The following is a 14,692-nucleotide window of genomic DNA, read 5'->3' as shown; positions in this document are numbered from 1 at the left end:
AACAACGGCAATTCTTGGAAATCGCTTAAAACCATGTCCAAGACTGAACATGTTACCTATTACAATAAGAATAGTTGCAACTACCATTAACTAAGATTCTGAAATAGGTGTTGGGTACAATGGCAGGTGCTTTAGGATAAATTCTAACCACGGCAACCCCTTTGGGGGTAACAGTTTCTATTTCAGCTTTAACGATGGCAAAACAAACCCAGAGGAATTTACCTGAAACTGAAAGCATTTTAGTTTCCCGCGTGTACCTGGGAGGTTTGTGTTCCATGGCGGTAGAGGGTTTTGTGTTGCTTTGCTTTGTTTCTTGGGGAAATGGCAGAAGGAAAGCCAAAGGCTCAGGCGTGCCACTGAGTGCCAGAGGCAGATACAATGCAGGTAAAGCACATCTGTAGTCCCTCACTCTGACTGTTGAGGGGCTGAACCGAGGCTTCCCACCTCACCACCTCCCCCAGCCAGGTCCCAGGCGGCCTTTGGGCCACATTTTTGGCACCAGGAGACAGGAACAGCAAGAGAACTAAGTGCTGGAGGGTGGGGGTTTCAGACTTGCTCAGACCCAAGGGTTCTCGGGGCACCCCCACCTTCCCCACGTCCTGCATAACGGACCATCTGTTCTGGGCTGAATAAACAAGGAACGGGAAGCAACGGCCAGCCTCCTGCCCCCAGCCCCAGTGCTGCACAATGCGCCTTTCTCCGAAAGGACGCCTCCCGGGCGCCTGTGAGCGCACATCGTCTGAACTCCCCTCCCCCTGGCGGCACAGCAATAGCCACAAACCAACCCAGTGGAAACCGGTGTAGGTTTTTTTTTTTTTTTTTTTTTAAGAAAACATAAAGAAATCCAACTAAGAACTGGGCGCAGCACGCAGCCTGGGCGTGTGACGTGTTCTTCCCCACCAGCACCTCCCAATCCCCTCGCCCCCCAAATCTGGCTTCTGGTCCAGGCGAGACCAGCTCGAAGGCAGCGCTTGGGACCCGCCAGCGCCCCCTCCTGGACGGTCCATGCCAAGGGGCACAGGTGCTCAGACCGCATGCGACCTTCACTTCCGGCTGGCCAGCTGGTTCTCCAGCTCCTCCAGGCGCTCTGTCAGCTGGGCCAGTGAGCTGTTAAAGAAGATTTGAACTCAGAGATTCTTTCACCTGCCCTGAATACCGCGCCTCCATCCCCAAAGGATATGGTTCTGTGTCAGGCTCTCAAGCGCCCCCAGCGTGCGTCCCTGGAAATCCACGAGGCTTTCGCATTCGCAGGGACTCCGAAGCTCTGTCCCAGCGCTGATGCCCTCTTCTGCAAGCAGAACACCAAGAGTCAAGGGAATGAGGAGCCAAAGGAAGCCTATTGGACTTTGGGCTGAACCTTCTTATACACCTCTACCGAGTTGATGGTTGAGTATGTACAGGCTTTGGCTTTAGACCTGGCTTGAGTCCCAGCCAAGGAGCCCAGAAGTCCTAGGGAAAACTCAGCCCCTCTAAGCCTCAATTCCTGTATATTTAGAATGGATATAGTGAAGGAAGCTATCCATTTGGGTTGTGAGAAGTAGACGATTTGTGTCTGTGTGCACACTTGCAGGAGAAATTCTGAAACCCTGATGCATGCTGGGATAACCACAGAGCTTGCTAGAGTCAAGATTCTGATTCAGAACAAGGATCTGTTTGTTTGTTTGTTTTAATAAGCTCCTAAAACATGTTGATAGTGAAGTCAATTAATTTCACTTTGGTCAGAAAGAATCCAGAGTGACAAACACTCTCCAAATGAGACATATCTAACAACGGAAGTGTTCTATATCTGTCGCACCCGATTTAGTTAGCCACAAGCCACCTGGAGCTATTTAGTGCTTGAAATGTGGCTGGCCCAACTGAAGAAGTCAGTTTTTATTTTGTTTTATTGCAATCAGTTGTGATTCATTATACACGCGTAGCAACTGAATACCACATTGACACAATATCTAAAAACAATGTCAGGCACAAGGCAACCCTGCACTGTGTATTTTAAGTAAACCAACATTCCTCAAACTGTGGTCTGTGGACAAGCAGATAAGCATAGTCTAGAAATATGTCATAAAGATAAATTATCCAACCCTATCCCGGGCCTACTGAGTCAGAGTGAAGCCCAACGATATGTGATTCCATTGATTCTGAAGAAAATACTGTTTTATTGTTTAAACTATGGATCCAAGTTCATCTCCACATGTATTTCTACATCTGAGAGTAGAGTACAGTTAAAAATGTGCTTGCCTGCCGGGCATTGGTGGTGCATGCCTTTAATCCCAGCACTCGGGAGGCAGAGGCAGGCAGATCTCTGTGAATTCCAGGCCAGCCTGGTCTACAGAGCTAGTTCCAGGACAGGCTCCAAAACTACACAGAGAAAACCTGTCTCGAAAAACAAACAAAAATGTGGGCCTGTGTTTTCTTAACACTACATAAAATCATGATGTACTTTACCAGAGATTCCCCACCCATCTTCCTATAGGGGTGCTGGGTACAGATATGAACCATCACATCTGGCTTTTTGTGAATGTGTTCCAGGACCGAACTCAGGTCATCAGGCTTGCATGGAGACTGCTTTTACCTGCTGTGCTATCTCACCAGCCTCCGTTTTTAGTATTAGAGGTTGTCGGCACAATTCTTGGCACTCTGCTTCCATACAAAGTTACCGTTATGAGTCAAACAAACTCCCATACTTGGCAAACTACTTGTCTAATATTACTTGATGGCTCCAATAACACTCCCCAAAGGATCAGCTCTGACTTTAGAATTGTAGAAACAGAGGGTCACAGAAGGAAGAGGATCAGCCTAGACTGTGGTACAGCCAGCTGATGAAGGGAGCCCCAACCTGCCTCAATCTAAAGTTGGTGGTCACCTGAGCATCCTCCCTCCTATAGAAGAGGGAAGGGGGTGAGGAGGGACTTATCCAGAGTTCACTGTAGATGACAGAGTCAGGACAGGAAGGGCCCTAAAGTCCAGTGCTTCCAAAATACCTCAGTTCATCATTAAAGTCGGGAGTTGAACACATTCAACTAAAATCTCTGCTTGGGGCGCAGTCCTGCTGAGCTATCTCCACAGGCGGTGCATACCACGCTGGAAGGAGAATCCCATCTTAGGCCTGTGTGAGAATCTAAAGACCCTGTGGTCAAAATCAAGCCCCCCAAAGAAACTCTGTCCCCTATAAGGTCCAGTTGCCCCCATGGGCACATCTGGGTCCGTTTCCCCCAGCTGAAGATCAGATGCATTGGAACAATTGCATTTATGGTCTTTGTCCCCCAGAAAGCATAAGCCACTGTATCAGAGCCCAGTCCTGTCACTTCGCCAAGTCCATAAAGTTGAATTCCAACAAGTTGGAAGGCTATAGTTACATATAGCTAACATATGCTAAACTTGGCTTGTTTCTTAATTTTTTTTCTCTGGGGCTGGAGAGATGGCTCAGTGGTTAAGAATGCTGGCTGCTCTTCCAGAGGACCTGAGTTCAATGCCCAACACCCACATGGTGTCTCACAGCCATGTGTAGCCAGGGGGTCTGACCCTACTTCTGGCTTCCACAAGCACCAAGCCCATATGTGGTACGCAGACATGCAGGCAGGCAAAAGATGCACGTAAAAATGCAATTAAATAAATAAAATGACGTTTTCTCAAATTACTCCAAACACTACTCATTTGAACGACAAAATCCAGTGCCTCCCTAACTCTGATGAGCACCCAAAGCACTGGGTCTGATTCATTGTCTAGGGTCTGCATTTCTGACAAGCTACAGTAAGGAGACAGGCCTGCGCTGGTCCGGGCTTCAAATCACAGGCTCTGTGTAGAGAGCTGTAACTGCTGAAGGATGTGTGAAGAGCTGAGGACCAGGCATCTTTGGCAGGCAAGGCAACAAAAGAACAGAAGGCCCGGGAGAGATGCGCTCACCTGGGCAAATGCTGCCTTTGAGATTCTCCAGTAGGTGAGTCATGGTGCTAAAGTCCGGAGAGTAGGACACATGCAGCTCCGATGGTTCGGATGCGATCTCGCGCAGCTCTTCCTCCACGGCCTTGCCCACGCCCACGGCATACATGACGATGCCTATAGGGAGGGCCCAGGTACTCAAGAGAGAGCTCCAAGCCTCGAGAAAACTGCTCCCCAGCCTCCACTCCAGCCCCACCCATGTCCTTCCCTTGCCAAACCTACCTTCCTCTTTGGCGCGAGCCGCCCACACCGAAATGTCATCCTGAGAGCGGCCATCAGTGAACACCAAGCCCACACGAGGCACATTGAGGTCCCGAGGCCGCGCACCCTGTGCCTCTGAGAAGCTGTGCTCCACCATGTGGCGCAGTGCCAGCCCCGTCATGGTGCCCCGCTCCATGTACTCCACAGCCAAGACTGCCTGCTTCACCTCTGCTGCTGTGCCATAGCGGCCCAGAGGGAACTCGGTGCGCACCCGGCTGGAGAACTGCACCAGCCCGATGCGTGTGCCCTCGGGGGACACATCCAGGAAGTCCACGATCTGGTTCACGAAGCGCTTCACCAGCTCGAAGTTCTGTGGACGTACACTCTTCGAGCCATCCACCAGGAGAACAAGGTCCACGTGGCCTTCCCGGCACCCTGCCAAGGAGAAGGCTTGGATGGAGGGGGCAGGTCCTTGGCCAGCTAACTCATCTAGTTATTTATCGCCAGTATTTATTAGACCAGTTATGTCCCTTGCCTGTGTGTGCCAGTGGTAAGCTCAGCCAACACTGTCATGGTTACACCATCCTTTCTTTTTATGATAGCCTTTGATGGTTACGTGCTCAGCACTACCCAGGTGCTCTGTTAAAAAGCATTTTTTTAGTCGTGCATGCCTTTGATCCCAGCACTTGAGAGGCAGAAGCAGGCGGATCTCTGTGAGTCTGAGGCCAGCCTGGTCTACAGAGCGAGTGCCAGGACAGGCTCCAAAGCCACAGAGAAACCCTGCCTCGAAAACCCAAGGTGGGTGCTCCCTTCGGCAACACATATACTAAAAATGGAACGATACGGAGAAGATTAGGAGAAGATTAGCATGGCCCCTACGCAAGGATGACACGCAAATCCGTGAAGCGTTCCATATTTGAAAGAAAGAAAGAAGCAAAGAAAGAAAGGAAAACCCAAGGTGGGGAAAGGGCATTTTTAAAATAACCAACAGAAACAATAGCACCATAGCTATCATTCATAGATGACCTGTCACATTTCTAAGCATCATATCAATAACAATGACAAGAACACCCCTTTTGATGTTTTATCATGTGTCAGACTCTGAAACATGCACTTTATACATTTTCCCCTTGGATGGCATCCCCATTCTCTGGGATTCTGAAGGACAAACTGATTGGCTTCTGTGGCTAGTAGTAGCAGAGCCAAGACTGGAAGTCAGGATTCGCTAAACCACAAACTGCTGGACCTGATCACTCCAGCTTTGCCATCTCTGTTCTAAACCAGAAGAGTCAGAAGGAAATACTGAGCCGTGAGTGCAAAAGGGCAGGCGTGTCACCTGCTACAGTTAAGGAAAGTGCATTATGAGGAGGCATAAGGGAGCCCAAGAGAGGAATAAATCGTTTTACCTGGAGTGGTTGAGTGGAGGTGGTGAGGATCAATTTGGTCTTGATTTGGATTGAATAACATGAATAACTGTGTAATTGAAAACTCATTTACCAGAACTCTTTCCCCTAATGTGATCATCTTCGGGAGGAAACTAGGATTAGACATACAGGAGGGTCAAGCCTGCACAAATGGAGTGAAGGTTCTTATAAGAGTTTCTAGAAGCCAGGCAGTGGTGGCACACACCTTTAATCCCAGCACGCGGGAGGCAGAGGCAGGCGGATCTCTGAGAGTTTGAGGCCAGCCTAGACTACAAGAGCTAGTTCCAGGACAAACTCCAAAGCCACAGAGAAACCCTGTCTCAAAAAAACAGAGAGAGAGTTTCTAGAAAGCCTACTTTTTCCATCCATCCATCAAAGGAGAACACAGACAGAAAACTATCACTCATGAGCCAGGAAGTAGAACCTCACAGGACACGGTATCTGCCAGCATCCTGCTCTTAGCCTTCCCAGGGCTGAGAGATAAACATTGAAGACACTGTTGTGGTTTAGATATGGTCTGTGCCCAAGAGTCCATGTCCCCATAGTGACAAAATGGAGAGCTGATTAAGACCCATGGGGTCTTATGGTTGCCAGACTTTCCATCACTGTGACAAGGTATCTGACATCAGCAACTTAGGGTGAACGGATTTGTTTTAGCTTCATGAGAGCAAGAGAATGGTACAGGGAAGCAACACCCTTCATTATAAAAGAAAACAGAGACAACAGGACACAGTGTCACACGTCTATAATCTCAGCACTTGGGAGACTGAGATAGGATTTCTCTGAGTTTGAGGCCAACCTTTGATACTTACTGAGTTCAAGGCCAGCCTGGAATACTCATCTAAACCCCACTCTTCAGGAGCTGAGGATGTAGCTCAGTTGGTAGAGTTGTAGCCTAGCTTGAACCAAGTCCTGAGTTAGATCCCTAACACTTGGAGGCAGGGGGATTAGGAAGTTCAAGATCATTATCAGTTACTTATCTAGTACATGGCCAACTTATGTTACATGAAACCCTGTCTCAAAAAAAGAAAGACAGAAGGAAGGAAGGAAGGGAGGGAGGGAGAGAGGGAGGGAGGAGGGAGGGAGGGAGGGAGGAAGGAAGGAAGGGAGGGAGGGAAAAGAGGGAGGAAGGAAGGAAGGAGGGAGGGAGGGAGGGAGGGAGAAAGGAGGGAGGGAAGAGGGAGGGAGGAAGGGAGGAAGGAAGGAAGAAGGGAGGGAGGGAAGGAAGGAAGGAAGGAAGACTTTCAAAAGACACACACAATGACCCACTTTCCCCAGCTGGGAATAGTTTCCCATCTTCTATCGTTTCACCTCCCAACAGCCCCAAAATCTACTCCCATATTTAATCTATGCTTGGATTAATCAATTAAAAAGGCAAAACCCTTGTGATCCAATCACTTCCAAGAAGCCCAGGCTCTGAATGTTTTTGCATTTGATACATGAGCCTTGAGAGGGAGCACTTTATACCCAAACCATAACAGGCCTTCAGGCCTTCTGGGAGATAATTAGGTCACAGAGCACCGCCTTTGGAAGAAATTAATGCCAATATCAAAGGATGGAGTGGATCTCAAGAGACTAGATTAATGACCCTGCCAGTGAATAGTTACAAAGGACGGCCACCTCCTGTATTTGATCCCTTGTGCACACAGGCTCTTCACTCTCAAGGGCTCTTGTCATGTGGCCAACACCAGCACTGAGATGCAGCGTCTGTGCTCTCAGAGCTACAGATAAGCTCTATTCTGTATCAATCGCCCAGCTCTGAGCACTTTCATTGCAGCAACAACCATTCTGTGACATAGCAACCTGAGTGGACTAAGACAGTCTTGAATGGTGACTAGGAATTTGCCAAGGCAAGAAGGGACATTCTAGAAGGTTGACAGAAGCACATACAAAGGAATGGGAGCCGGGAAGCTCATGGCACAGTCGGGAAGGGTCAGGTCAGTGTGACTAAAATGTTCAGGTGTGGCAAGAGATGGGCTGAAGAGTGGGCTAAAGCTAGACTGTAATGAACTTAAGTGACAGTTTCGAAATTGACCTCAGCCCACAACGAAAAATGAGAACAATAATATACCATGGTGCATTTCACATTCTTACATGTAACTAAACTTCCGCTTCATGAAGCAATACTTACTTTCCTAAACTCAGGAAACTATTTTCTCTTCTTTCCCTTAAAAGCTGATTGTAACCCACTAATTTGGTTTCGTTATCCATTAATGTGGTTGTGCCCAGCACTGGAAAAACTCGAGGGAAAGGCACTTGATCTTTATTTTGTAGACACTGGTGAGCCACAAAAGGATTTTGAGTGAAGGAGGAATATGATTAGATACAGATTTTGAAATCAGCCTTGGCGGCAGGGCAGAGGACTGTTTGGAAGAGCAGCTGGGCACAAGCACACTTCCCAGAAGACGAATGTCCACACCACATCTTTGGGGCCATAACAAGGGCACTGAGGAGTTTCAAATCGTAGGCAATTGGGCAGGAGCAGCCCCTCTGCCTATAACTCACGGTCACAACTCTTGCCATCAGCCTGAAGTCGCCTCCCCTCAGGGCACAGGCAGCGGAAGGAAAGACCTTCACTCACACACTGGAACTCGCAGCCATGATCCACACCATTGCAGAAGTCCCTGACTTGAAGGAGACACCGAGTAGGACTAGTCAGGTTAGACCCCAGCACCTACAATCCCTTTCTATTCTCTACGAATATGAGAGACATCTCCTTACCCCGACAGCTCCTCCCATCAGGCAGCAGGTCATGACCCTCTCTGCAGCGACACTGGGGCCCCACTAGGGTGCTCACACACTCCTGCTGACAGCTGTGGTTTCCAAAACTGCAGTAGTCAATGGCTGAAGGGAGGAAGAAATAGCAAGACATCACTTCTGGGTATAGCCTAGGGTACTCACAGAGGCGGGTAAGCAGGGCTTACTTACCCCTGCAGCTCTTCTGGTCCTGCTGGAGTGCAAAGCCAGCTCGACAACGACAGAAATAAGAGTCCAGGGAATTGACACAGAGGTGTTCACAACCGTGGGTTCCTTCAGCACAGAGGTCTATGGCTGGGAAGAAGATGGAGTCAACCGTTGCTCGGGGCTGTATTTCACAGCATAGCCACACATCCCTCTGAGAAGCTCTTTAACCAAACCTTGGGCTGAGTACCCAGGGAGATGGCTGGGACCAACCAGGGAGATGGCTCCGTCTGTAAAGTGTTTGCTGCATCTGAGATGGGATCCCTAGCATCTGTATAAAAGCTGGAATTGGTTGCTAGAACCATAGCCCTGAGATGGGCAGAGACAGGAAGATCTCCAGAGACCACCAGCCAACCATACTAGCCAACTTGTGAGTCCTAGCTTAGAGAGAACTTGTCTCAAAAATATAAAGTAGATCTGGGTAGTGCTGGCACACACATTTAATCCAACACTTGGGAGGCAGAGACAGGCAGAGCTCTGTAAATTCGAAGACAGCCTGGTCTACAGAGAGTTCTAGAACAGCCAGGGCTACACAGAGAAACCCTGGCTCAAAAAAAAAAAAAAAAGAAAGAAAGAAAGAAAGAAAAAGAAAAAAGAAAAAAGAAAGAAAGAAAAATAAATAAATAAATAAAATTTCATGAAATGGCTTCATGAGTAACACAAAATTTGTCTCACAAGCTTATGATCTGAGTTCAAAACCCACTCAAAGGTGAAGGAAGAGAATCAAGTCCACAGAGTTGCCCTCTGACCTCTACATTCACACTGTGACACACATACACCTGCACTCACACATCATACACACTGATAATAACCAAAAGTTTTTCAGTAATAATGAGGTGGAGAGTGGTAGAGGAAGATACTTGACATTGACCTCTGACCTCCACAGGCATTTGCATACACATGTATGCATCAATTTTTTAATTAAAAAAAATGCTAACACTAATGCCTTGCCCCTACCCCAAAGGTCATAATTAATTAATCTGGTGTGCTGCCCAGACATTTGTAGTCTTCTTTCTACAGGGTCGGATGACATTTCTAACTTAAACACATCTGAGAGCCAAAGGGCCCACTGCTGAGTCCGGCATGTGGAAGAGAATCCCATCCTCCACAAACTCAGTGGCTCGCAGCAGAGTGTGAGGAGCAGCATCTTCACCTGTGTGAGCTCCTCCCTGTCTGCAAACTGGAAACGCAGTAGGAAAAAGCAATTGCACGTTACTACTTCCTTCTGAAGAGGTGGGAGGGAGACCTGTTGCTAGAAGGATTAATTTGATGTTGGGATAAGCAAAGATAGCCTAGATCTGAACTGGGGAAAGTTGTGACCATTTGGGATTCCTAGGAAAGGGACCACAATGGAAGGGGGGAGGCATCACAGATAGGATGAAGTTTCCTAGCCCTGTGGGCTAAAGATAGCAATGGGAAAAATCCCTGTAGGGGGGTAATTGAGGGCTTCCAGGAACAAGGGCATCTAGTCTCAATTGCAATATTTTTCTGTGTATGTTTGACTTGTGCATTACTCATATACCTGCCCACCTCCACCTTTAACAAAATGGACATATGTGCACATACATATGAAAGCACATATGTACACATGTGTGAACCAAAGATTGTAACAAGGTGGCCACTTGGAACTAAAAATTTGAGAAAAGATCCTAAGTAAAAAGAGTGCCGCAAGGCAAGGCATGGTGGAGCACATCAAGTACCTGTGTACTCTGAAGGCTAGCGCAGGGTGGCCATGATTTTGAGGTCAGCACAAGACTCACAACAAGAAAGAAAAGGGAAAGGCGGGGGAAACAGAAGAAGATGCCAGAATGTGTTTTCCAGATACCTTGAGAAATGGATATCCACAGAAATCAACTAGAGGTGCGTATCAAACCTATTTAGGTTTGTGTGTGTGTGTGTGTGTGTGTGTGTGTGTGTGTGTGTGAGAGAGAGAGAGAGAGAGAGAGAGAGAGAGGGAGGGACGGAGGGAGGGATGGAGGGAGAGAGAGAGAGAATACTGGCATGCACAACCATAGATGCACTTGGGTTAGAGTAGGTATTGAATGTCTTCCTCGTCACTCCCCAGCTCTCCACCTCTTCCTATGAGGCAGTGTCTCTCCCTGGACCCGCAGCTCCTGTTTTCTTTGCTATGCAGCAAACCAGCAAGCCCTGGGGATCTTTCCACCTCTGCCCACCTCGGAGCTGGAGTTACAATCATTTGCCAGATGCCTGTCTGGCTCATGAGCGCTGAGATCCAAATTCCAGTCTTCAAGATTGTGTAACAAGGGTTCTTAACCACTGAGCCATCCATCTACCTCTCCAACACCCTCAACTTTTTCAAGTTTTTAAACACAAGAAAACCAGGTGGTACCTGGGTTATTAGGCTCACGTAACCTCTTATTCCAGATTGTGAAGCTAAAACTATGGAACTAGTTGCTATGAGTGTATGAAAGGCTCCTAACACAAGATCTGATATAATTGGCACTCTGTGAGTGGTAGAAAACAGTCACAGGAATATACTCACCAAAAAGAAAAACCCATATACTCATATGTGTTTTTTAAAGCCATATATATATATATATATATATATACACACACACACACACTCAACAAAAAGAAAAACCCCTATCATCTAAGCAAAGCATCACACATAATAGCTTTTCAGATTAGAGGAAAGAAAAGATTCACATAGAAGAGGCACCACAGAGAGCTGAGGTGCAGAGGTAAGAAGGAAGGACATTCAGAGCAGAGATTGGAGAGGGCCACCTAGCTGAAGATATCCCTCCCAGTGGTGTCTAAGTAATAGAGAATGGAGGAGGGGGTCTGGGAGGAAACAGAAGAAACAAGTCTGGAAGGTGGATTGGAGCCAGTTGGGAAATTGTGCCAAAACTGGGGAGGAAGGGTACAAAAACCACATTTAACTGGGGGAGGGGGATGTCAAGACTCCTAGCTCTGATCCATCAAAGACTTGTGTGGCCCAATAATACTCCCTCTTTCTATGTTTGTAAGGCGAAGGAGGTGTGCTTCTACTTCCAAAGGACTCGCCAAAATCATTGCTGTGATGCTGGGAAGCCAAAGAAAGTTCAGGAAGAATGAGTCTACAGGATGGGGCAGTGCTCACCCAAACAGTTCTTATTATCTGGGGCTAGCTTGTAGCCAGAGTTGCAGGTGCAGTAGAAGGTTCCTGGAGCATTGACACACTGGTGTTGGCAGCCATGTCCTGGCTCAGTACACGGGTCCTTCCCTGAGGACACACAAAGAGAGTCAACAGAGAACAGGGGGACAGAAGAGTCAAAGGAGAGGGCTCAGTGGTAGGGTAGATGTAGGGTCGGAAGCAAATACCCAAGTATGGACTTAGTAGGATATTAATTTGGTTCTTTGAGAGGGTTAGGAGAATGGGACTTCAGCAGTCCCTTTGTATAGTCTTAGAAAAGGGCACTGCCCTGAGTGAAGAGGGTGGAGCTAAAATAGGACCACACAGAGGGCGGGGCCATGCAGGAAGATGGAATGGCATTAAATCACAGTAGATGGGGTAACTCAACGTTTGAGTACAAAGGCAGTGAAGCGGAGCATGCCTGAAATCTCAGCACTTGGGAGGTGGATTCAGGAGGATCAGGAATTCAAGCTCAGTCTCAGCTACAAATCGATTTCAAGACCAGTCTAGGTTACAAGGAATCTTGTCGCCGTCCTCCTGCACACACCCACACCACAAAAGTGGCTAAGAGAGTTCTCGTAGCTTTTGTAAATGCAGGGGGGGGGAGACGGGGGTCCACGGGACTTAGAGTGGGAGGAACCACAACCGGGTGGGCGGAGCATGACTCCTGATAGAAAATATTCTCAATGTCTGTCTGTTTGTTTATGACTTGGCTGACCTGGAACTCACTCTGTTGACCAGGCTGGTCACAAATTCAGAGGTCTGCCTGCCTCTGCCTCCCAAGAGCTGGAATTAAAGGCAGGTGCCACCACTGCCCAGCGGTGATTCTTGTTTTAAAGACATTTGGTGTTGGAGTTTGACATTTAGCTTGTGACATACGATGCAAAGTCCCTGATCCAGCAGGACTGGCTGCTGAGTGTTAAGGGACCAAGCCTGAACTCTACAGGCAGAATACTGCTACTATACCCGGAGGGCGGAGTAAAGCTCTCCTGGGCACCCGACAGAGAAGGCTTGTCTGTGATGATGCAAACTAGAATGTAGCCACTCACCACACAGCCGGCCCTGGAACTGCAGACCAAACTCCTGGATGAGATCGAAAGACTCCACCAAGAAGACATGCTGATCCAGCGGAGGCGAAGCCATAGCTCGTAGAGAGCCCACGTCGGCTCGCTGCACCCCCACAGCGTAGATCTCAATGCCGCGGGCGCGCGCCTGAGCGGCCACTTCGGCCACTCGGTCTTGAGGTCTCCCGTCGGTCACGATGACCAAGACCCGTGGCACTCGCTCCTCCGGTGGGCGCGCGCCTTCGGCTTCACTGAAGGCGACGTTCATGGCATACTGGATCGCCAGCCCGGTCATGGTGCCCTGCGCCAGAGGCACTACGGCGCGGATGGCATGCTCCATGTCCTCGCGACGAGAGAAGGCGCGCAGGGGAAACACGCTCTGCACTTGGCTAGAATACTGGATCACGCCAACTCGAGTGGCGTTCAGCCCCACATCCAGGCTACGGAGGAGGCCCACCAGAAACTGTCGCATGGTCTCGAACTCGAAGGGGCGCACGCTGCGGGAGCTATCAATCACGAACACCAAATCCAGGGGCCCAGTATAGCACCTAGGACCTGCGAGGAGAAGGGAAAGGACTAAAGCTGATCTCTCAGGAAAAGCCAGGAGAAATGCTGTTATCCAATGAAAACAGCGCCCAGCATATTAGCCTAACAAACACTCCCTGGATACAGTCACTCATACATCCTTTGGGGGGGAGGGGGGACGGGAACCTAATCCAGGAAATCGCACAAGTTTCCTGCATACATCTCTGGAAGCTGTAATGTATATATGGGCAAAGAGATGTCCCAATCTCCAATGCCTATGTGAATTGGCCAGATATTGTAAAGGAATAAACTGATTTGATTATGCCTATGACACCACAAGCCGCGGTATCTCTGTTAACGTGAGTTGTCCTAGCAACATATTGCCGTATACCCAAACAGGATGGATGTTTAACAGGTCCTTTCAGGTTTTTTGTTTTTCGGGTTTTTGTTTTGGTTTGGTTTGGTTTTGGTTTTGGTGTTTTGTTTTGTTTTTTAAAGAAAATTCTCAAATAGGAGTTTTTAATGTGGAATCTCCTGAGTTTTTCCATATTTTCAATATGCTTCAATAAAATTCAACACCAAGTAACCCGTTCTGCATGAATCTAAAATGGTGCCACATACTGCAGGCGAGGAAACCACACAAGAGGTGAAGCGGGGAGCCCAAACCCAGCCCATAGTGTTTGAAAGTCCTTGCTTTTCTTTCTCCAGCGATGCTGGCTGGAGGTAGATGAAAGAGCTGTTTCTGCCCCCCCCCCCCATGCTGAGGACTGGGCCTCAGCTCACCTGCAGACTGGAGCTGGATTTCCCAGGGCTGGACGAAGAACAGCAACAGGGGCAGTGGCCAGAAAAGACAGCCTCTCATGATGATGCTTGTAGGAAGAATCACCAAGGCGGTGCAGCCTGAAGGTAATAAAGCAACAGTTTTCACCTTTCTCTTACTTTCAGGGTGTGTTCAAAATGCCATGCCAGACATGGTTGCACACTCAGGAGGCAGAAAGCAGGCAGGTCTCTGTGGGTTCGAGGCCAGTCTGGTTGACATAGTCAGTTCCAGGCCAGCCAGGGCTACCTGGTGAGAGCCTGTCTCAAAACAAGAGTCTTATGGTAATTTTTTTCTAATGTCACCACCCTGGGATTGCTGAAATTCACAGAAGAAAACGACATTTTGTAAAACTATGAGACACCAAGTAAACAGAGTAGATAAAAACATATAAACCTCAAAAGGGGATAAACTCCCTTCTAAAAAGATGTTTTATGTGTGTTTTTTATTGTGTGTGCCTGCACACACGACAACACACACGTGTGGAGATCAATGGGCAGTTCGCTGAAGTCAGCTCTCCCTCCATTGTGTAGATCCCAGGCTTAGATAATACTGAACTCCAGTGCTCAGTTTTGGCAGCAAACACCTTTACCCACTGGGCCATCATGCTAGTCCCCAAGGAAGCCTTTTC

General features: G+C 48.2%; 1 protein-coding gene and 1 pseudogene across 1 annotated transcript; one reads left to right on the top strand and one right to left on the bottom strand.

The window, feature by feature from the left end:
- Positions 1-881: 881 nt before the first annotated feature.
- Matn4 (matrilin 4) lies at positions 882-14,130 on the bottom strand. Its single transcript, XM_051186602.1, has 10 exons — positions 14,028-14,130; positions 12,705-13,274; positions 11,623-11,745; positions 8,490-8,612; positions 8,283-8,405; positions 8,067-8,189; positions 4,159-4,572; positions 3,901-4,053; positions 1,182-1,288; positions 882-1,103 (listed from the first exon to the last, which is right to left on the bottom strand). The coding sequence occupies exons 1-10, from the start codon at positions 14,104-14,106 to the stop codon at positions 1,044-1,046; spliced, it is 1,875 nt and encodes a 624-aa protein (XP_051042559.1). The 5' UTR covers positions 14,107-14,130; the 3' UTR covers positions 882-1,043.
- Positions 4,940-5,057, top strand: LOC127225504 (uncharacterized; annotated as a pseudogene).
- Positions 14,131-14,692: the final 562 nt, after the last annotated feature.

The sequence above is a fragment of the Phodopus roborovskii genome, unplaced genomic scaffold (genome assembly GCF_943737965.1).
Source record: "Phodopus roborovskii unplaced genomic scaffold, PHOROB, whole genome shotgun sequence".
NCBI lineage: Eukaryota > Metazoa > Chordata > Mammalia > Rodentia > Cricetidae > Phodopus > Phodopus roborovskii.
The sequence above is the reverse complement of the archived record's forward strand: the minus strand, read 5'-3'. Positions and strand labels throughout refer to the sequence as shown.